This window comes from Puma concolor, chromosome C1 (genome assembly GCF_028749965.1).
Source record: "Puma concolor isolate L17-30 chromosome C1, mPumCon1.1.hap2, whole genome shotgun sequence".
In the NCBI taxonomy this organism is placed as follows: Eukaryota; Metazoa; Chordata; class Mammalia; order Carnivora; family Felidae; genus Puma; species Puma concolor.
In genome coordinates, this window is record NC_141674.1 from 155,777,047 (window position 1) to 155,801,718 (window position 24,672).

The 24,672-nt window shown below is 37.2% G+C and overlaps 1 protein-coding gene across 3 annotated transcripts in view; it reads left to right on the plus strand.

The window, feature by feature from the left end:
* The window catches only part of CSRNP3 (cysteine and serine rich nuclear protein 3), a 212,944-nt gene that overhangs the window by 111,790 nt on the left and 76,482 nt on the right, over window positions 1-24,672 (plus strand). For all 3 annotated transcript variants that reach the window (XM_086718798.1, XM_025912214.2, XM_086718799.1), the window contains one exon: window positions 16,127-16,297. In XM_086718798.1, the coding sequence (XP_086574924.1) occupies window positions 16,127-16,297 (171 nt within the window). The remainder of the gene's footprint in view (window positions 1-16,126; window positions 16,298-24,672) is intronic.

The window sequence follows — 24,672 nt, forward strand, 5'->3', positions numbered from 1 at the left end:
GTCTTTCAGTTAAGTCTGGGTTGTAAAGTGATTCTTATAAATGTCATAGGCAGGACAAAAGTCTCCTTTTTCCATGCACTAAATATCACACTCTTGTAGAATGTGTGATTACATCATAGTAAAGTCTGACCTGTACCAAACAAATGTGTACTCACTTATATTGCTCATATTGCTTTTTTATTCCCAAAATGTATTTTTAAATAAACTTAATTAAAGCAGCATGATCAGACTATGTTTATCCACATCATTAAAAATTTTAAATGTATCAATTCGGCAGTTAAAATGTTGATAGGGAAAAATGTTATTCTAATTTGCATCAAGTGTGCATCTGTCTATATTACAGGTTGTATGTGTATGAAAATTTATGTTGGAAAGATGAAGAGACAAAATAATGTTTAGTCATGAAATTACTGCTTTATGCTTTTTTATTTGCATAAGATTTTAAAATGAATTCTATGAAGCTTACATACAAAGAGCTAATACATATTTAGATAAACTTAATTACTTTCTTTGCACTGAAAAGAGGGCGTTCATTTTATTATAATGATTAAGGCTTAGTAGTTTGGCAACAATATCTTTTATTTTAAAACAGAGAGTGGGGTGGGTAGAGGGTGGACCAGAACAGGAGGATAGCCATTTAAAACAGTAGAGGACACTTCAAATATTTATGAAATCACCTTGTGTTACTCATTTAGGGCCAGATTCCCACCCTTTATCACTTTGTGGGGACATTATGACATTTATCCTGGATCCTGACATTAATTTAGGAGATGGAATTCATGTCTTGTGTGAGTTTTTTAAAAATGCAAAAACTGCCATTTTCTTCTAAACTCTTTCTCTTTTGAAACTTTCAGTAATGACTGCAGCTAAAGGGGATATCTTTTAAATAATCACCTTCTTATGTCAAATGGAATATGCTGTCCTCTGGTACAAACAGCACATTTGTAGACTTTTGTTTGACACACACACACGCGCGCGCGCGCACACACACACACACAGACACACACATATATATATATAAAATTACATATTATGAAGTAGATATGTATAGATACATTTTACATATGTCACATATCACATCTATGATATATATTACCTAGTTATACAGCCAAATAAAATTTTTCTTGTGGTCAATCATATTTAATCCAACAATTTTGAAACAAAAATTTTTTATTTTCCTTTTACCTCACTCAGGTCATGTCCATAATTTGTTATCTACTAACCTATGTGTGTTTAGACAGCGCACAGTGAGGAGGAAAGAACCCAGCTGAAGATTCATTTAGGCAGTCCAATACTGGTAACTTTTCAATGCAACCATTGCCACTTAGCACATTCTGAATATAGAAATAAAAATGCTGTGAGCCAAAAAGGAGACCCTATGAAGGTTGGAGAAAACCTGGTAATAGATAAATGTGAAATAAAGAGAATTGTGCTTCCCTAAGCCACCAGAGAGCTATATATGTCCTGCAGCAAATTTATGGCTTTGAATATCCTGGATAATTTATGTCTCTATGCAAATTCAGTCAAAACTTTGAAGTCTTTTTTGCATTAGCTGGAACCACACTACTTCCATACAAATCTCAGCAGCATGTACACAGTAAGTTCATGGACTGGATATTTAAATATATATGGAAAAAATGTATTCATGTAAATACAGCTCAAATTGAATTTGTAAAGTAAAAGAGTAAATAGAGCGATGTAAAACCCAATCATTGGAGGATATGCAGTTGGTGTACTTGAACAAGCAGTGTTATATCAAATTTCAAAGGAATCTTTAATGATTTTTCAAAAATTAATTTCCTGCATTCTGATTACCAGTCTGTCTTTGTCATCACTCAAAACTAGAGACCATATTGTAAGCTTGGAAAAGATTTTAGGGCAAATATGCTTTACTCAGTCTAGCAGTATGGAACATAGTCTAAAATCTACAAATAACTGTTGTGATCTCAAAATCACATGTCTAGGTTTTAAGTTGTATTATCACCGTATATGTCCTTCTCCTGAACTTCCGGTGCCTGTAAAATAGAAACAAGAACAAAATGACTTATAACATATAGAAGGAGACTGCTCAAAATAAATGCGTATTCAAAACAATCACATTTCTTTCTATATTTTAACCTGGCATTTCTTAGGAAACAATCAAAATGATTGCACTTTTAGTGACCTATTCTGGAATTTAAATAGAATTGTATTAATTTTACTGAAAAGTATAATAAGGTTGTGAAGTGATTTTAAAGACTTATTTTTATTCTATATTATTAGAAACATAGCAATGCTATGGTAATACTTTGTCTAGAACAGTTGAGAAATAATCTGTCCTAAATAAACCAATTTTCCAAATAAGTGAAGTTTATAACTTTAATAGCCAGTTATCTTAAAAATAGTCATTGCTTTCATGGAAGCAAAATATAGTACATATCATTCTGCTTTATTGAACAAAGTGGAAACCAGTTTAGATTTTCTTCATGGTATAAGAATCATTATTCCCTCATTATATTGGACTTTAAAACTGCTCCCCAACTGTCCCCCAACACCAAATGGCATTGCCATCATATGCTTTTGGTATACAATTGTATATCCTTTTTATAAATTTTATATGCTTTTTATAATTTCACTCTTTTCCCATGTTACTACTTATTATTTTTTAATATAGTTAATAATTGCTCTTTATCTGAGAACAATTTAAAAATCAAGTTTATGAACTTGGTTTTACATTAAATCCTAAATCTTTTGGACTTTGGTGGGCAAAGAGAGAGAGATAAACATCACTCCGTACTTTTGCTATGTATTGAACTTCTGATACCTGCACATACACAGTATAGTAAGTATAGGAACATAAAAAATAAATAACATTTATCTTAATTTTTCTTATCTTCAAGATATTGAAAATCATGTTTGAACTCCAGTTCTTGTTGCTACCATGAGAATCTGGCATGTTATACCATTAGCAAGAATTTGAAATACTTTGCCTAATAGGGAAATGAGGAATCTCCAACAGATATACCAAAGGAAACACACAGACCAATTTTTTTGTGTGGCATTTGACTAAAAATTGTTGTCCTATACCTATTCTTGCCAATTTTGGAGGTTATGGTCTATTTCATTCTCAAATCCTGGGGCTCTGAGATTCACCACCTCCCACCACCATGCTAGCTAGGAAGAGTTGCTACTTGAACAATCTTTTATCTCCATGCAAGCTTATGAATCCATGTATTGGTGCAGAAATGCGTTTAGTTGTGTGTGCGTGCGTGACACACATACTTTACATTTTCCCCAGTAACATACGAAAAAAGTTAACACAACTGAGCCATCAATCTTCATGTCTTTGAAAATTCACTAATACAATGTATATGTTAAGATAAGAAGGAAGCTAGTACCATGCTCCCAGGCCAGGGTTCTTAGTTTACAAGTTTATTATAAAAAAAAACACTGCAGTGCTCTTGTGCTGTGACATTCTATTACAGGAGAAGGAAAAACAGTTCTATTCAAGACAACTCATCAGGTTCTGACTGTAACAAAGAACAACTGTGGCTGAGATTTGAGGAGAAATCTTACAATTAAATGATATCCCTGAAAATAAACAATGATTTCAAAATGAACAAGTAGAAGGGAGACCTTGGTACTTATTTTTAAAAATGTTCATTAAGCTCCAATAATTGCTGCTATCTTTATCTGTAGTCATGCTGAGTAAAGCTATAGCTAAATGGAAGTTCAAGTGGATTCACGAGGTATTAGTATTTACATCTTATTATCTGCAGTCTCTCAGAGAAAGCAAAATAACTACAAATAGCACTATTCCAGAAACTGGTTTCTTGACCAACAGTGTTGGCACGCAAGACATTCATTCATTCTAAAGTGGCCACAGCTGTTGATGACAAGAAGCTTTGTATTTTTATATAGTATATCTTTCGGTCCATGTGAAACAAGTTTTTTTTGAATGTTAACTATTCTCAGACACTTTGGAGTTACTTATTTCCATTAGATCAATAGGTGTTCTCATACACTCTGAAGAGCTTTGATGATGTGAAGGAATGTTGGTTCCATAAACTTAGTGTCAAAAGATACTCTGTAAGAATAAGAGCTAGTACAAAGTATTGGGGGAAAGCTTCATATTCTGGTCTTCTTTTGAAGAATACCATTAGTATTTCAAAGAACCTGAGAAGTACTTCAACAAACCTGGGTAATTTTGTTTAATATAATAATGCCTTATAAATTTAGGGCACATTAGGAACAACTAAACAGCCAGGAAAATATTCTGTTGTTTTCTTGATAGGTAAATGCCTTTATTATATAGTTTCTTGGGTATGTGAGTTCAAAGTATGTCGTGGAATGTGAAGAAGCTGAACAGGATAGTGGTTGGGAAGTAAGGTTTAAATTCCAACCCTGTGTCACTTCCAGGACATGGTCTGTCAATTACAATCCATGTGGCCTTGGATATGACACTTGAAATCTGTAAGCCTCATCTTCATCTGCAACGTGGGATGATCATCTCTGTGGTTTTTATGGGAATGAAATTGCACAATGCATGCCCAGCACATAATAACATTATAAATGTTAGCTAATATTACGATTTTTCAACCCATAGGAGTTGATTCCCTGGTGCCGATAAGACAAGTTCAGCTCAAACCTGTAGTTACAGAGACTCTTGATGAAACATCTTAGATTTCAGCAGATGAGGGAAAGACGTGTTTTCCAAAAATAGAAACCCATGAGGAATTTATTGAAAGTCATACCTCCCTCGTACCATCTTCTATTGAGATGTGGCAAGTAGAGAAGGCAGTCACCATAGCCATCAAAGTTCAAACTATATGTGGCTTCATAGATACCTTGAATTTTTCCAACTGGAAGCACAGTCTCCACAAAGATCCTCACATATGTTGTGACAGTATGTACTTTTATAAGCTCTCATTTTATATCCTTTATTGCTTTAAAAATTTTCATCAATGTGCCTTTGCTCTACTTTTTCCCATTCCCATGTTGACTTTATATGACCAAGGTATTAGTTATTCATCTCTGCTCCATCCAGAGTTCCTGTCTCATCCATAGACTATGAACTTTTCAATTATAGAGGGAGCCTGGCACACAGTAGATGCCCAAGAAATATTTGCAGATCCAATGCTGTTTTGCAGCATAGTCTGATTCCAACTCATGTGGTAAAGATGCTATTTCTCTGAATCATGAAACAATCTCTGTGTCACAGATTTGCTGCTTTAAAGTTCCTCTGTATCATAATGATGTTTAGAAATACTATATTCTGACTCTTGATTTTGGCTCAGGTCATGATCTCATTGTTTGTGAGATTAAGCTCCACATTGGGCTCTGTGCTGACAATGTGGAGCCTGCTTGGGATTTTCTGTCTCACTCTCTCTCAGCCCCTCCCCAATCACGTGCACGCACACGCACTTTTTCTCCTCTCTTTCTCACAAAAATAAATCTTAAAAAAAAGAAATACTGTGTCAACTGACATAGTCGCAAGAATTTTTCAAAAGAAACTTAAAAAATATATCGACACTTTTTACTTAAAATTATTTTAATAGTTGGGGCAACCTGGTGGCTCAGTTGGTTGAGTGTCCAACTCTTGATTTCGGCTCAGGTCATGATCACAGGGTCGTGATATCGAGTCCCAAGTCAGGCTCCGCACTGAATGTGGAGTCTTGTTGAGATTCCCTCTGTCTCTCCATCTCCTCCTCCCTCTCTTTTTCTCTTGCACATGTGCATTCTCTCTTTAAAAAATAAAATTTAAATTAAAAACAAATTTAATTTTAAAAAGTTATTTTATTTATTTATTTTTTAATTTTTTTTTCAACATTTATTTATTTTTGCGACAGAGAGAGACAGAGCACGAACGGGGGAGGGGCAGAGAGAGAGGGAGACACAGAATCGGAAACAGGCTCCAGGCTCTGAGCCATCAGCCCAGAGCCCGACGCGGGGCTCGAACCCACGGACCGCGAGATCGTGACCTGGCTGAAGTCGGACGCCTAACCGACTGCGCCACCCAGGCGCCCCTTAAAAAGTTATTTTAATAGTAGCACACCCAGAAGTGGTTTTTGATAAATATACATTGATAACAAGTGTTGGATAATTGATGGGAATTAGTATCATGACTCTGCTTTTGTCAAACTTGTTTGAATGGTGAAACTTCTCTAAATAGTGAGTTTCCAAATTTTAGAAGATTGTATGAATTTGATGTGACTTATTTCCATTTTGAACCAGTTTTCATCTGTGCCAGTAGAACCTTCACTGAGACTTGAAAACCCAGGTATTTAATCTTACAGTCTATATTATTTTTACTAATTGCTCTATAATGCAGTGTGCGCTGGACGCTGAATAACTCATTCTCTACCTCAGGTAGTAAAATCTATATCTTGCCTTAAGGTGGTGATTCATTTTAAAGCATGTCCAAAGTACTTTTTTCCACTTATTCTAATTTTAAAAATCTCCTCTATTTTTTGCACAGTGTCTTTGGCAGGATCCCAGTGCTTAGATGGGTATGGTCTCAAAGCTTGGCCATATTTTACTCTGATGTCCACTTTAGAGTACTTTATGGGGAAAATGTTTTCAAAGTTCCTTTCCCTTTGGACTATTCTTATGATTCTTCTGGAAGAAAAGGATATCATATCCCTTAAATACCCTTTGATCTACACTCGCTAGTCTACTTTATTATTTAATCAGAAGCTTTCTAAAAGACTGAAGAGAAACTTCTTAAGTGCTAAGGAGGAAAAAAAAATGTTATCTCTCAGTGTTGCAGTAATAATTCTAAATTCTTCTAAGTATGTGAGGTCTTTTTTTCCCTGAAGGCATAAGTATTGCTATTCGCCAAAGGAATTAGGCTAAGTACTGTTCTTTAGCCTTAATAGCAAGCACATAAAATAAATTTTTCATTGGCACTTTTGTTAGAGTAAGAAAAATAGGCTTACAATGGGCACTTGATCAGTTTTCAACAGTTTTAAAAGCCTTATCATGTTCTTGGTTAGTTTTGTCTGCTCTTGCTAACTAAAAGAACATCCTGGAGGAAAGGACTTTTGGCTTCTAGTTCACATGTATTCTAGTATGCCATGTTGCCAAATACCAACTAATGAACAATGCTTAGGGTTAAGAGGGGTTAAAAACCAAGTTCTGTCTTTCTTATATGGATGGTAACTAATCTCAATGGCAGGTAACATGGAAAACTTCTTGGGACCCCCCTGCCAGATAGAGTCATATGACCAAGCTTTTATGACTTTTATGACCAGCTAGTGGGGAATGCATTGTATTAAAGCCATTCTCACTAGTTATGTCTGCCCCTTATTTTGACAGAAGTGGAAATTGAGACCCAAAGAGGTAATCCTCTTACTTAAAATTAGGCCACTCGTTAGTAGCTCATCCAGGATTAGACTCCAAATTGATGGCCATTCATTTACTGAGCAAGCACTGGAGTACATCTTCAATCCATGAGGAACCTTACAGTCAAGTGTGAGAAAATGGCAGGCAAGCCAGCAATTATGATAAAGAGTGATAAGCACTGGGAGCTGTGAAATACAGAAAGATCACTTAACCCAGTGGGGTGCTGGTCAGGGAATATTTTTAAGGGAAAGTTTGGGTGAGGTCTTTTGGGAAAATGATCTAGATTTCTGAAAGCTTGCTTTCTTTTGTTAAAATAACCTTGGAGGATTGGGAAAAAGATTACAGAGTATAGGTACAAAGAGCCTAGCCCATGGTCGGTGCTCACTAAAAGCTGACCAGTATTATAAATGGATCAAGGCACTCCAACTACCTTTTAGGAAAGACAGACACTGTTTTAGGGAGAGTGTACTGCAACCCAGAATCATCCACCAAGATACAGAGTTATAGAGGAGGTCAGTTTGGGGTAGTCGTTTTAGAGTAGTAGGTGGTAGCCAAGAAAACAGTGAAGGAACCCCTAAAATTGTTATGGAATGTCTCCCTGAGAGTAGAAGACACCAAAGAAGTTGGAAAGACCCCTGCTCTAGGAAGTGGATGACCCTGGTGGTAAAAGGAACAAGAGACAACAGATTCTTAAGCTTCTTTGATACTTTGAACTAATGTGTCCATAAGAAATCATTTCTCCAGGTTCTGAATATCCACCCAAGCTGAGGAAGTGGGATAAATCACCAGAGTGGAGGCTCTTGACCAGGGAGTCCATGGATAGATGGCATGCATTTGTACTTATTTGCCCTTTTTTCTGTGGAAAGCATTCATTTCTTTCATAAGATTCTCAAGCTGCAGATCATCAAGCTGCAAAAATTTTGAGATCCAAAGCACATAAAGTAACTCAGACCTTTAACTCAAGGTCACAGGCAACTCTGGCACAAGGAACTCATACATAATTGGGGAACCCTGCAATCATTTCTCCAACAAAAATATTCATTAGACAGGAGTGTCCCCAGGGTTCTTGGCTTAAACAGGCACCTGGGCAAGAGGTGTATTTGGCCAACTTGCGCTTGTCACATTGGCAAGCCACCAGCAGCATTTTTCACATTGGTGGTGCCCCGTGGAAACACCTTGCAGGATTTTACCTTGCGAAATCCTTGCCAAATCCCTATCCTCTTGGAGGCGGATATGTCAGTTTCTTGCCAAATGGGTTAAAGCAGAAATGGCCCTAGTATTGTGGAAAAAGATATCCCCTCTCTTCTTTTTTAATAAGAGAAATGCATAAGCATTCTGAGAACGTGTGGAGCGATGAGTGTTTAAAGGCATAGCATCTGATGCCAACTTCTTCAAATAATGATTATCTCATTTAGCAGAGACTTTAGTCTATAGTCTGTGCTTGATTAACAGAATAGTGTCAGGGCAGTAGTAATGTCAGTGTTAGGGCCAAACATAACAAATTACTCAAAATCATGGTTTAAAAAAATAATTGGGGATGAAAAGGATTTAATACAAACTAAGTTGATTAAAATTGTATCCCAATAGTTAGGAACACATCTGGATAATTAAAGATATTGCACCCAAGGATTCAAAATAACACAGTATGATTTTTTTTTTTTTTAGTTAAGCTTTGCTTTCTTAAATATTGGAATAAGACCTATACGCCATCAATTGAGCAACTGTCCTCTTCATCCTCTATCTGGCCCAGTAACAATCTGGCTGATAAAGTGTGACATTGTGAATAATCTTGCTTTTGCCAACTAGGCTTTTCCCACCTGCTATCACAGATGAGCCACACACCAGTATTTTCGTCAACCTGTTTGCAGTGCTGCTCAGCTCACATTTGAATTTGGTGAAGCAACCAGAAGAAGCATCAAAATTGCTTTCCATTCTGAGTGCAAGTAAAGAAAAGTAAGCTTTTCTTTCCATGCAACTTAATCCTGACACTGGTGTTTCCTGGGCCTGAGGCCCACTGCTGATGGAAGCAAGCAGCCTCGTCTTATCAAAGTCCTTGGGGTAGAATTTTATCATAGTTTCTTAGCTTTTTGTGCTTGTTGGAAGAATTTGATGAGGTCATAAAATAAATTATTTTGTTCTTTGAGAAGTCATGGAGAGATGTCCTCCATGGCATGTAATGCAGGGGAATGTGCCACTTGATGTATGTCACGTCACCAAGGTGAAAGTGTCTTTGTTAATGACCCTTGCAGTTAAAGAGGACTCTCACTTTGCTTAACTACAAAACTAGCAAGGCAGCAATGCAAAGGACAAACCCAGGCCCCACAAGAAAGTGAACAGAGGGGTTCCAGATGTATCCCTTTTTTTGTAAGGGAGTACCATGGAAGGCTTCTGGTCTCGGCAGTCTCCATGGAATAAAGAATCACCAGGTCAGATGAACCACGAACTCACAGCTCATCTTTTTTTTTTTCCACCAAGCCAGGGAGGAGATAGCATTTCACTAAAAAGATCTCCTCATTCTCATAGAAGGAAATTCTTGCCATGCCAGAATTACTTCCTTTTAAATTCACTTCTTCCGGCACCAATGATAGGTCTGGCCTGCCCTTAATCTATTAACCAGTACTCACCCCCTCACCTTTCTTTAATTATTTGATAAACTCATGATTCACCCTAATTACCTTTCAGGTTTTATTTATTCAGTTTCATCTGTTTGGTAAAGGACAGGAATATTCAGGTAATGTAGCTCCAGGTGGTAGGTGGTATTTCTTTCTTTCTTCTTTTTTTTTTTTTTTTTTTTTTTTTTTAGGCTTACACCCAATGTGGGACATGAACTCATGACCCTGAGATCAAGAGTTGCATGCTCTTCAACTCTTGACCTCTGGTCAGGTCATGATCTCACGCTTCATGGAAGCGAGCCCCACATTGGGCTCTGTGGCCTGTTTGGGATTCTTTGTCTCCCTCGTTCTGCCCCTCTCCCGCTTTCTCTCTCTCTCTCTCTCTCTCTGTCTCTCTCAAAATAAATAAATAAACTTTAAAGAAAAAAAAGGAACAGCATGCTCTACCTACAGAGCCATCCAGGTGCCCCAGTAGGTGGCATTTCGTATGTAGATGTTTTTGTTACATTCTAGTCATTCTTCTTTCTCCTCCAGAGCTGAGAACACCCCTTAGGGTTGTCAGAAGAAATTGTGGATACTCAATTAAATTTACATTTCAGATAAACTACAAATAATAAATACAAATATATCTTGAAGGTGATTTCATCTTTTATCTAAAATTCAAATTTAACTGGGTGTCCTATATTTTTATTTGCTAAATCTGGCAACCCCAAAGTGGTTCTGCAAATCAGATAACTTTCTCCTCAGAATTTGGGATTGATTATATTCTTAAGGCATATTTTTGTGGTAATTTCCTTACAGCACATAACAAAGCATTATGAAATAAGGACAGAATGAAAAAAGAAAACAGGGTTAAACATTAGGTGAATAGAAGTGGGATGGTAAGAACTCAACGAGTTACCTATGAAAGCTACGAAATTTTTACATTGTCAGAAGAGAGTGATATGAACATAATTCCAGCAAATACCCAAGTTAGCTTCAGTCATTCTTCCAAATGCATTAAAATGTACATTTTCGTCCAGCGTCTTGATTTGGCATTCTTAGTGAAGCTCTCCCACTTACTTCAGTCTACATCCTTCTGTCTTCTGATATTTTTCCAGAAATACATTAAACAAAAGAATTGCACTTGTAACCATAGAACATCTAGTGTAGTTCATCAGTATTTGTGTGTGTGTGTGTGTGTGTGTGTGTGTGCGTGTGCATGTGTGTGTAGAGATTTGAAAACATTTGTACTCTCTACTACTTTTTCATTAAATGTGCTCCAACACTTCTGAACAATGGTTATATCTAATAAAAAGTTGAGAGCAGTAGTATATGTTAGTGAAGAATAGCAGAGATCCAAGATCACAAGATGCTTTTTGGAGTTTTATAATGAAGTGGTTATTAATTTGGCAATAGAAAAGGCACGAGGGTGCAGAGAAAGGGGAAGCTGTCCAAGTGGTGAATTCATGGACTCTATTAATGAATGAAAAAATTAGGATAAATCAGTGTTAGACAAGAAGAAAATATTGGCTTTGAAGTACAATTGAACTTATTGAGGCCTCTGAGTAAGATTCTCTGGAGTAGTACCTAATTGGGTGGCTCTTTGCCTTCCGGCCATGTAGTTGAGTGATCAAAGGGCTGACCCCTCACCCAAGATGGGCGAAAACATTACTCACTCCTTGGAACACTAAACTTGAACTGTGAGACATAGAGAGAAGTTGCTGGACTTAAACCTGGTAACAGTGGTGCTCTAGAAAAAAGATAAGGAATTTCTACAGTCATAACCTTAGAAGCTGTCCTTACTCCTGCATTCCTTTAATTTTGGATTTCAGCTCTATCTTAGATTGCATGAACTAGTTCAGTATTTTTCCAACAGATGTCTTTGTGCTTAAGTTAGCTAGAATTTGCTTTTGGGCTGCTAGCAAGAAAAAAAAAATGTATGACGTTTTGAGGTCAATTTCATCTTTCATTTTGATTCTCATCCAATCAAAAGTGCCAGATATTTTGTTAGTGAGGAAAGAGAGAGTGGTGAATGAGATGAACTTGATTTCTGCTTCATGGAGCTTTCAGTCTAGCAGAGAAAACAGACACTGATAAGTAATTAAAGTATAGAAATGGAAGGGTTCTATGCATTCATCAACAAATATTTATTAAGCATCTATAATATATAAGACACTGTTCTAAACCATTGGTACTCAGTAAAGAAAACAAAGATCCTTGCCCTTGTATCTTGTAGCAGGGGATGAAAACGATAGATAATAAACCTCGAAATATATAAATAAATAACATGGATTTAGAAGATGGTAATTGCTATGGGAAAAGAATTAAAAAGGGGATCAGAAGGAACAATATATCAAAAGGCCTGGAAGCCAGAGAGAAATGGCAGGTTGGAGAAACTGAAAGATTATTAGAGCTAAAATACTGGCAACAAGGCAATGGCTCAAAATGAAGATGAAGAGGTTAGGTAAAGTAGATTGTTAAGGACTTTATAAGCCATTTTGAGGATTTTGAACTCATCCTAAGGCAATCCAAAGCCACTTAAGAGTTTTAAGCTATAGACTCACATGATCAGATTTGCATTTTAGATTTATCATTCTGCCTGCAACCTGGAAAACACATCTAAAGCAAACAGTAGTGGATGGGAGAGAGTAATTAGGAGGCTCTTGTCCTAGTCCAAATGAGAAATGGTGATGCTCTTGACTAGCATATGTTTCATGAATTGGAAAACAGTAGCTGTGTTAAAATGGCTGTTATTGAGGCTTAGATTTTCAGCTTCTCACATTTAGAACAGATTAATGCCTGTCCAGATTTATCTTCTGTTCTTTGGGCTTTGATGCTATATAAAGCCAATTTGAAATGTTGACCACTTTTTCATTGGCTTCACATCCATGAAGTTTAATTATGCCTCATCTTTAGGAACAAAAATATGATAAGTGGATATTTAAGGAACTGTGGCAGCCGTAAGACAGGCATTCGTTGTACTCCCTGTAGCATCTGTACCTAACTAGCCACATATTGTCCTCCTCAAATTCTGAATCAATACAGGACACAAGCAAACCAGGTATATACAACTTCTCTATGAACAGGGCCTTCCCTCTAAATTCTCATATTCTTCTCTTCCCCAGTGAGATAGTGTAGATGATGTAGAAGAAAACCACATGATCTTTTTACCACTCCACTGTTGGGTTTAAATGAAGGGTTACATTCCTTTAAGCGATGGGTCATTTGGCCTCATGATTTGTCATGACCTCTTATTACACTCACATAATATTTTTTTTAATTTTTTTTTTAACTTTTATTTATTTTTGAGACAGAGAGAGACAGAGCATGAAGGGGGGAGGGGCAGAGAGAGAAGGAGACACAGAATCGGAAGCAGGCTCCAGGCTCTGAGCCATCAGCCCAGAGCCCGACGCGGGGCTCGAACTCACGGACCGCAAGATCGTGACCTGAGCTGAAGTCGGATGCTTAACCGACTGCGCCACCCAGGCGCCCCAACATAATATTTTTTAAAGGCAGTGCAACTAGACAAGTATTATGCTTGTTTGCTGCACAAGCAATCAGCACTTAACCAGTATCATATGTATATGTTAAGGTTATGCACTTCTGTAATAATTTGAATTTTTTTTAAGTTTATTTCTTTATTTTGTGAGAGACAGGTGGGTGAGAGGCAGAGAGAGAGAGAGAATCTCAAGCAGGCTCCGCAATGCCAGCACAGAGCCTGAAGTTGGCCTCGAACTCATGACCTAGGGATTGTGACCTGAGCTAAAATCAAGAGCTGGACACTTAACTGACTGAGCCATCCAGGTGCCCCTGTAATTATTTGAATTTTTAATTTCTAGTTTATATACTAACCCCAACCTAAAGGGTCAGTTCCTTCTTTCCTTTGAGCTGGGTCCAGCTCAGGTTCTTTCAGTCTTAAAGATGTAGACAGAAATTGTATCTAACCTTCAACTCCATTGCTTGCCAGTCCCAAAATATAATAACAAAAAGAAAAAGACACTTTTCAATTTCCTTGTCATCCCTCCAAAAAGTTCCCCTCTTATTCTTGAGGAAGCAAACAAGGAAGAGTACCAAGTACCACTTTACCATATTGAAACATTGCTGTCTGTGGTGCAATTGAATGTCTTCGGTTCTTGAGAAATCTGCCTTTCCTAAGGAAGCTGGGAGCAGAGGGAACTTACGGATATGGTTTGTAACTGTTCCCATTGCACTATCTTATTATAAGAACGTACTTTTTAAACATGGGTTTCCATCTTCTATTACTTTGTGTCTTGGAGGCTCTCCCTCATGAATTACTTTGCATCTTGTTTGAAGTGAACCATTTTAAAATTTATATCCTGTCCTACTTTTATTTCAAGAACTTTACTTAAAATATCTTTTGTTCTCTTGCCCTGCTCAGATCTGCAATATGCATGCACATTTTATGCATTTCACACTCTTTAAGATAGAGAAAATAATATGCTAATTTGAATAGTGGTAAAATCAGAGTCAGGATAGAGATTTTATTCTCAGAAGAGTGGACAGTGCAATATCTTCTTATGGCGTCTGTTCTCTCCATTGTTAATATAAGTCATGTAAAAGACGTGGTTTAGTAAAACAAGGCAGTAGAACATGAATTTGGGAGTACTCTCAATTTGATGGAGCCGCATAGTGGGTGTTTGCTCCTTGAGGGCAGGGAACATGTTCTCCTCCCTTTTGTGTCACCTACTCCACCCAAGGAGTCAACCATATACATACCAGTAACTCAACATGTACTCAGATGAATGGAAAATATTGAAATTAATGATAAATCCTTATGAGACATTTAATACTATATTTAATTTTACTAGAAAACACACAAAGATGGCCAAAGAAGAGATTTTGACTAGGTTTTAAGTACTGGGTTTTGTCACTCTCTAGGACTAGGAAGTGGACACCCCCAAGGAAGGGAGCTGCTGGAGAGCAGACTAGAAATTAGACAAGTGGTCCTCCGATATGAGTACACAGAGTGCCAGGCACTACCTCCTGGAAGTGTCTGATTCAGTAGATCTGAAGTGGGGCCAGTGGCCCTCCCCAGTGATGCTGATTCTGCTAATCCAAGTAACCCACTTTAAAAACTACAGAATTAGACTTTTCGAGAGAGCTGGCTCAGCTGAGGGGACCTGGGCGTGCTGCCTTGCTGTGTGATCTTCACAGAGAAGGGGTGACTTCAGAGATGTCTGAGGGCAGTATCTAGAATAGTTTCAAGGGTCTTGCTTTCTCTTGATCAACAGGACTGATGGCTTCACTCTGGCAGGAAAAGGAGATAACGGTTTCACGAACTCAAATGAGACTTAAAATTAGCTGACGTAAATGAGATAGAAGTTGGAATGCATGGAATCAACTTAGTAATACTTTTAGCTAAGTTAACCTAATTTAGCAATGGAAGACCATGTACATACATATCTAAGCTAATTTATATATAGGTTATTCCCCGAAATATCCTTAACACTGCAAGGAAAGTTTATGCTCTTTAGCTGACTGTGCATATGTCAAGGTAAATGGGGAAGGTGGAGAAAGGGCAGCCCAAGGAGAGAGGAAAGCCCATTCATCCTAGAGAAAGCATTTAGGAGAAACTACCCCCACCTTTCCCCCTGCCCACTAAAGGCTGTTTCCCAGGTAAATAGCCTTAGGAAGTTTCTGAAACAGTGGAAACAGCTTTGGTAACCAGGTATCATGGGAACACATTTCATCTAATTGCAGTATTGAAATGGAAACTACCTAAAATTTAGAACCGATTTCATATGCTTCGTTGTGTTCAGCTAATTAGGCTCTTGCATTTTAAAACTTGAGTATGAGGTTTTTACATACTTATCTGTGTTTCTTCTGGATGAATTTTATGTAAGGCAGTAATCATTTAAGACTTTGGGGGATATTGACACTTTTTTCATTACAGGATTTCATGGACTCAGGTAGATTTTCTCAATTTGCCAACAAAAAGGAATAGAGAAATTTGTCTTTAAAAAATGATACATGTTGGTAACCAAATGGGCAATTGCTCATATTTAATTTTAGTTTAATTTTTGTTAATTTGAAAATATTAAAAAAAAACTGCTTAGTGATCCTTTCAAGGAAAGACTCAGCTCATGTATAAAAAAAAAAAAAAACACATAAAAATGACTCTGGAGACCTTGGCTACACATCTAGCGGTCAAATATTTCAATGCTTCATTGCTCCCGTTCCTGTTACAGGTACATGTGACAGCGCTGCAGCTATGAGTGGAATTTTAAAGAGGAAGTTTGAAGAAGTTGACGGCTCTTCACCCTGCTCCTCTGTGCGGGAATCAGATGATGAAGTTTCCAGCAGCGAGAGTGCTGACAGTGGGGACAGTGTCAATCCATCCACTTCTAATCATTTTCCCCGTGAGTACGGAAACCATACCTGAAGCTAATTGTCTGGCTCTGCAGTGAAAATAATTGTATCATCTTGGTCATTGTTTTGAACCTTTATTACTAGTTTTGTTTTGTCCTTGTAATTGATTTAAAAGCAAAACATGATTAAGTAAAAAAAGAAGCATTTTTGAGGTATCAGTAGATTCTTTTATTTGGATTGCTTTTGGGAGTGGATTATTTTGATAGTGTTAACCAACTGATTCAATGAAAAAATGGTATTTTTTTTAATGTTTTAAATGTTTGTTTATTTTTGAGAGAGAATGAGAGAGGGAGAGAGCAGGGGTGGGGCAGAGAGAGAGGGAGGCAGAGGATCTGTGCTGACAGCGCAGAGCCCAATGTGGGACTCAAACCCACGAACCCTGAGATCGTGACCTGAGCCGAAGACAGCCGCCTAAGGGAGCCACCCAGGCGCCCACAAAATTGTATTTCATTATTATTAATTTTAAAAGGGAGCACCCTACTGAGAATATTTGGGGAAAGACAAGTCCAGACACAGAAATTTATCCTCCCAAAGCTGAAATGATATTCTGGGGCAGGAAAAAATAGATGTACTTGGGAGTGGGAAGTCTAAGTTATAATGAGAAAGAACGTGCCACCCCTGCAATAAGAGACAAGAAGGGTACAAAACTCTCCCAAGTGTGTAAGTGCATGCGGTTTATACTTCTTTCTACTCATTCCTTTATTCTTTATCCCCAAGAATAATATTTAAAGCCCACAAAGAAAAAATAGAGATGTATGCCTTCTCATTGATTCCTCTTTCTGTCACACTGTGTGTTAGCCAAAGCAGGCTTCAGGTTCTGAGCTGTCAGCACAGAGCCCCATGCGGGGCTTGAACTCACGAGCTATGAGATCACGACCTGAGCCGAAGTTAGACACTTAACCAACTGAGACACTCAGGCTCAGAGCCCCCTGAAAATTCTTAATACAATCTGCAAACTAAAAGAAACTGGCTAGTAATAGTTAAATGATCTTCTTAAAGTTATTTTCCAACAGGAAGATTTTACTATATCATGATACCATGAGAGATAACTAGTCTTAGTTTTTCCATTTTTCAGTTAAGTGGCTGATTTTATTAATATGCAATCCTATAACATGGAATATAATTTGGAAATGTGAAAACCCAGAAAACCAAAAGAATAAACAATAATTTTAAAGGAAATAAAGATCTCAATAAAACTGTTGAACACGAAACAAACTAAATTCAAAAGCATTCAAAATATAAAGAAAGGGCAATTATAATTATCACAACAAAAAAAATCATAAAGTATTCAGGCACAAGGTAATTGTGTAATATAAATAATCTACAAATACATTTATATATGTCATGATGATATGAAATGAGCTTGTGTTTTTGATTTAAAAGAAGATACATGTGTACACATTAGGTCTTAGTATTAACAGTGGTAATAACATCATTATCATCATCCAGTAGAGTTTTGTGAAGATCAACAGAACAAGTGAGATAATACACATGAAAGAACTTTATAAACTCTTATTACTAAGCACATTTTATATTGAAAATTATGATCATAGCTAATATTTATTGGGTATATAAATGCTTTAATAGCTTTGGAGCTATACAGCTCCAATGTAAGGATATACATTATCCCTACTCTTTCCATCCATTCTAGAAGTACCACTACCTTCAGTTTATAGGGGAAATATGTAAGGCTCAGAGAGGCTAAACATCTTGCCCAAGGTCACACAGGATTTGAGCCTAGATATATATGTGTGTGTGTGTGTGTGTGTGTACCTCACTCCATAGTCTTCACTTTTTCCATTATCTCATACTGCCCTTTAATTATATAGTATTGGGCATATCTTTAAAATATTGTTTATTGTGGGGCGCTTGGGTGGCTCAGTTGTTTGAGCATCTGACTCTTGACATCGGCTCAGGTCATGATCCCAGGGTTGTGGGATCGAACCCTAAGTCAAGCTCCACCCTGAGCATGAAGACTGCTTGAGATTCTCTCTCTCTCTTTGTCCGTTTGCCCTGCTCCCCTGCTTGCATGCACTCTCTTTCTCTAAAATAAAGAATAAAAAATAAATGTTTATTTTGAATTAGTAAAGAGGTAGGTTATGTTTCCAGATATAAAGATAAATAAAGTTATTAAAGCTTTCCATATTAATTTATAAATATTAGTATAGTCTCAAAAGCCTCAACTGGATTTTCTTAGAAGGTGATAGAATGATAAAAATCTATTTGGGAAAATAAGCTAATGAGAGCAAAGGTATATTTTTAAAAAGACAGTATAAATGTTGAAAAGCCATTCCAGATATCAAATCATAGTAGAAAATTATTAATTTAACTTTTTTGATACTGTGCTAGATCTAGGAAAGTATAGAAAGTCTCAGCATGTTATATATAAGAGTTTAATGTGTAAGAATACAGTTTTACAGGGGTGCCTGGGTGACTCAGTCAATTGAGTGTCCAACTCTTGATTTTGGCTCAGGTCATGATCTCTCACTGTGAGATTGAGACCCACGTCAGGTTCTATGCAGACAACACAGAGCCTGCTTGGGATTCTCCCTCTCCCTCTCTCTCTCTCCCTCCCCCACATCTCAAAAGTATATGCTCTGTCTCTCTCAAAATAAGCAAAAACATTAAAAAAAAAAAAGAATAGAGCCTTATAGAGCAATGGGAAAGGGAAGAAGTATGTAATAAATGGTGATGGTGTTAGAGTTTGAAATAGAAGTAATTTAGATACACATCTCACAACACATGCCAAAATACATTCCAGGTGGATTAAACAGATAAAAAAAAAATCAAATTTTGGGGATATTGTTTATTTGTCAGACATGGGATCATTACGCGAGTTTTGAAGTAACAAAAAAAGTCACATTGCAAAATACTGATATTAAATATATTATTTATTATATTTAATTTAAAAACACATATGAATCTTTTAGATAACCTCCAGAGGCAATCCACACAATAGGAAATATGATTAGCAAAATTTTAAAGCATGTATGGTATCTGTCTTTCTCTGTATGGCTTATTTCACTTAGCATCACACTCTCCAGTTCCATCTACGTTGCTACAAAGGGCCATATTTCATTCTTTCTCATTGCCACGTAGTACTCCATTGTGTATATAAACCACAATTTCTTTATCCATTCATCAGTGGATGGACATTTAGGCTCTTTCCATAATTTGGCTATTGTTGAAAGTGCTGCTATAAACATTGGGGTACAAGTGCCCCTATGCATCAGCACTCCTGTATCCCTTGGGTAAATTCCTAGCAGTGCTATTGCTGGGTCATAGGGTAGGTCTCTTTTTAGTTTTTTGAGGAACCTCCACACTGTTTTCCAGAGTGGCTGCACCAGTTTGCATTCCCACCAACAGTGCAAGAGGGTTCCCGTTTCTCCACATTCTCTCCAGCATCTATAGTCTCCTGATTTGTTCATTTTGGCCACTCTGACTGGCGTGAAGTGATATCTGAGTGTGGTTTTGATTTGTATTTCCTTGATGAGGAACTATGTTGAGCATCTTTTCATGTGCCTGTTGGCCATCTGGTTGTCTGCTTTAGAGAAGTGTCTATTCATGTTTTCTGCCCATTTTCTTCACTGGATTATTTGTTTTTTGGATGTGGAGTTTGGTGAGCTCTTTATAGATTTTGGATACCAGCCCTTTGTCCGATATGTCATTTGCAAATATCTTTTCCCATTCCGTTGGTTGCCTTTTAGTTTTGTTGATTGTTTCCTTTGCTGTGCAGAAGCTTTTTATCTTGATGGTAGTGAAATTTAGAAAGCACTTGGGAAATATAAGAGCCATAATAATATTCATATCTATGAGTCTGTACTTCAGATAATTTACCTGAAGGGAGAAACATCAAAAATGAGGGGAAAACTACATCAATGAAAATGTTGGTGGTTAGTGGTAGTATCGAAAAATGGGAGTAGGAGGTGGGGAAGAGAAAAGTAACATGTCTAAGAGCAGGGAAATGATCCATTAAATTATGGTGACTTACACAATTATTTTCATAATAGTTGTGAAGATCTTCTGACAGTATATAAAATGCTCATGAGATAAAATTAAGAAAAACATGGGTGCCTGAGTGGTTCAGTCTGTTAAGCATCTGACTTCAGCTCAGGTCATGATCTCACAGTTCGTGAGTAAGCCCCGCATCGGGTGAGCTCGAGCCTTGCTTCGGGTGAGCCCCACTTCTCTCTGTCTCTCTCTGCCTCTCGTGGGATTCTCTCTCTCTCTCTCTCTCCCTCTCTCTCTCTCTCTCTCTCTCTGCCCCTAGCTCACTTGAACCCTCTCTCAAGAAAGAAAGAGAGAAAGAAAGAAAGAAACCAGAACACAGAATTTTACTTCTATTGTCATAAAGGCAAGAAATGGTATGGCACCTTAGCACTGAAAATGATTTGATTTGTTGAGGTATTAAAAAGATGAATGAATTTTCGTATTTATTAATTTTCATTTCTGTTGATATTTTATGTCTCCCTCAACAAATAAATCTTAAACTTAACCTAAAATGATGACTGTCATCCAAATTCTGTTTATGTATGTGGACAGCAGATTGATTGAAATGGCGTGATCCGCTAAATCATCCAGTTTCTTCGCTAACTTGTAAAGGCTTTAATAAGTTATGTGTAATCGAAGTGATTTTTCTATTGAAGAAAATAGACATGTTTTATGATGTCCAAAAACTTATCAAAATGTTTCAGCTCATTGTTTATTATCTGTGGTGGCTGGCAATGTGTTCGTTTACTAAATTGCTGATTTAAGTGTATTAAATGAAACCTGGCAGAGATTTTTCACAATTTTTAGAAATTTAATTGATTTAATTAAAAAATGCCCTTGTCATTTAGTAGTCTGATTAGTTTACCATATTTTTATTATGGAGAGGGAGAAGAATAAGAGGAAAAGCAAAGAATCAAGAGATAAAAATTCTGCCTAGAATATTTACTGTATGAAAGACCTGGGCATATTAACTAATGTGAAAGGGGTAGTTAAAAGGGTTTCTTGTTTCTAGAAATGTATTTCAGATTATTCACTAGTCCTAAAATTGATATGCAAATTTTTAAAATATGTTTTATTTCTTTTTTCATCTAGATTAAAATATGTACTTAGCAGCAGTGGTCTTATCTGCATGTAAATCTGTGGATCTAAACTTTTAGGAATATTATTAGTGGTGAATCCTGTTTCTTTAATATATGTCTCTACTTTCAGAAAAAACCTGTCTTAGAGTAAAGAATGATTTTTGATGACTATCAAATTTGTGTGGCATTAGGAAACCAAATTTAGTTTCACATTGAGATTTTTTGTAATGTGGTTATTTAAATCTCACCATCATGAGCTCATCTTTCAAATTAAAAATATCCCATGTACTCAGTACTTTGCAGGGATTAACATATTGTGTAACAACATTTTGTTATCATTACAAATACAGGCATTGATAAGATTGGTATGTGTCAGCAGCTATAGTAGTAAAAAATTCCATGCTATTCTAAGCTTTCTTAGATATTCAATTTGTAGCACATCACATTATAACAATAAAAGCTTCAAAATATAAATCAATAAGGAAATTAGGCCTCTTTTCATGGACTTCTGAGCTTTGCTAGGCAACTAGCATGCTTACCAGCGATCAACCAAGGTCACATCGTGTACTTCCCTTGAGATAGAAGCATCTGGATTCTGTATTGCTGTGGAACGCTTTGTTTCATCAAATCCCTGTGGCTCCATAGCCAATCAGCCTGTACTTGAGCACTGTCGAAAGGAAAGCTGCAGAGAAGCTAGAGAGGAATGATTTTTTTCCTGCCCTTTCAAGGTTCTTGGCACTTCACACGAGTAATGAGAAGCTATGTGATGAAACATCCTCCTGAAAGGAACACATTATTTTTCCCAAAACAGTGTTTCTACAAATACATGTACAGTATTTAGGAAGTGAAAATATCAAGAGGTAAAAGGATAGATCTTCTAAGCTACGTATGAAAGCAGGTAGTAGACGTTTTACATAGGGTTGCGATTTTCTCATTTAAAAAACACTTTCACATTCTTGAGTTCATTTCTATCCAAGAATTGTTGTCTGATTAGAAGCTATTATTGTAACTATATTCTAAAAGTAGAAATCACCATTCAGGGATGTATTCCTAATTTACCCAAGGGCTGAGATTATAATGTTTCCCTCCCTCCCTCTTTCTTTTCTTACTTGTCTCCCTTTTCTCTCTGAATACGCAGGACATACATATGCTACCATGTGCACCCAAGTCAGCCTGTTTCTCCAGTGTCTCTTCCCTCCCACTGACTGCACATTTCTTAAAGAGGTTTGAGATGAAGAATCCACAGAAAACAGATTTTGACATGAAACTTTGTACTAGAAGTAACCTATTCTCTTAACCTAGCAGTTAAAATGCATTGAAAATTTAGTTTCAGTTTCAACAAATAGAGTATATCTTATGTTACAGGCTCTGAGTTAAGTGCTTTCAGACATGACAAAATAATAGACTACAAGTAGTAAATACAACTTACGATACAGGAGCAGATCCTGTCTATCCAGCACTGTGGTTTACTTTGAGAACTTACTATCCCATAGATAAATGTAGCAATCTATCCCTGAATCTTTGATTTTTCAAACAATAGAGGAGTGTTCAGGCAGAAACCTAACACAGGTGTATCAAGGGAAGTCTTTGATTAAGCAGGAGGTAGGGTCACGTGACCCTCAAAATCTCCTGTCTACTCTGTGATAATATGATTCGAAGAACAAGGGTCAAAATAGCATCTTAAGTTAGAGCTGAGACCAAGAAAGAAAAAATAAGCAGCATAGGTCAAGACACCTCTGCAAAGCTACTGTTAAAATTAATGATCTCCAGACCCTCTGCATCCCCTTATGTTGAAGAAGAACCTTTTAGCATGGCCTTGGAAGATCAGACCTGGAACCAGTTGCAGATGTGCTTATACGAGGTCAATGTCCCCATCCGAACACCAAACATGGAGCAGTTGACTCTGTAGGTATTTAGTTGGTTGGGGATATGAAAGTTAAGTAGTTGGGAGAATTTGGAGTGTAGGAAGATAGATATGAGTTAGTGGTCCATTTAGAAAATACTCACAGGAATGCACTGTAAAGTCCAATTCCAATACAATGGAGTTGTTTTCAGATCATTTCATCTGAGAGATCTGAGAGACCCAGTATGATGAATCAGAGATAGTTAACCATTGCTGCCTCCTCTGGCATTTAGACAATCCTTCAGGCTGAAATGTCTTCTCTGCCTCCCAACCTCTATGAAGTTCTATACCTGCTTTAAGGTTCACATCAAATACTTCTTTCTCCGTGAAAACTTTACCACGTCTCTCATTTTACCCTGCCCTTTACTAAGTCTTTTGGTATTTCACCAACATTCAAAACTTTGGCAGTGGTTTTCTATCTTCTTTCCACCCCAGTATTTCCCCCCAAACCATGATGTCAGTAGGCATATGATGGCTCACTGAACCATTATCCTCAAATTTCCTTGACCACCTCTATTCTGAAGTCTTTATTTCTATTCTGTTTATGTCCTTTACCTCCATTTCAGTCGGCTGTTTATGTCCACAGCCTCATCCAGAATATTGTTACAAATTAGAAATGTCAGTGTTCCACACTCAGACCACAGCCCCCTTTCCTTCCATGTCCTTCCTCCCCAACTCCTTTTTTTAACCTCATCCTCTTGTTTTCCCCAGTAAAGCACCCACCTCTTGTTTTTACATATCTTTCTACCCTTTACCATTTACTTCATTATTTGTTTTTTTTTTTTTTTTTTAATTTGGAAGCCAGGACTTTTAACCATTTTCCTCCCATATTCTTCACTCCATATTTCCTTTTTATTCAAGTACATGAAAACTTTATTTATTTATTTATTTTGAAAATTTTTAAGTGTTTATTTATGAGAGAGAGAGACAGAGTGAGAGCAGGGGAGAGGCAGAGAGAGAGAGAGAGAGAGAGAGAGAGAGAGGTAGACACAGAACCTGAAGCAGGCTCCAGGCTCTGAGCTGTCAGCACAGAGCCCGACACGGGGTTCAAACCCAGAAAGTTCAAGATCATGAACGGAGCTGAAGCCGGAAGGTTAACTGACTGAGCCACCCAGGTGCCCCCAAATATGTAAAAACTTTAAAGAAGTTTTTTTTTTTTTTTCAACATTTATTTATTTTTGGGACAGAGAGAGACAGAGCATGAACGGGGGAGGGGCAGAGAGAGAGGGAGACACAGAATCGGAAACAGGCTCCAGGCTCTGAGCCATCAGCCCAGAGTCTGACGCGGGGCTCGAACTCCCGGACCGCGAGATCGTGACCTGGCTGAAGTCGGACGCTTAACCGACTGCGCCACCCAGGCGCCCCTAAAACTTTAAAGAAGTTTTAAAGAAAA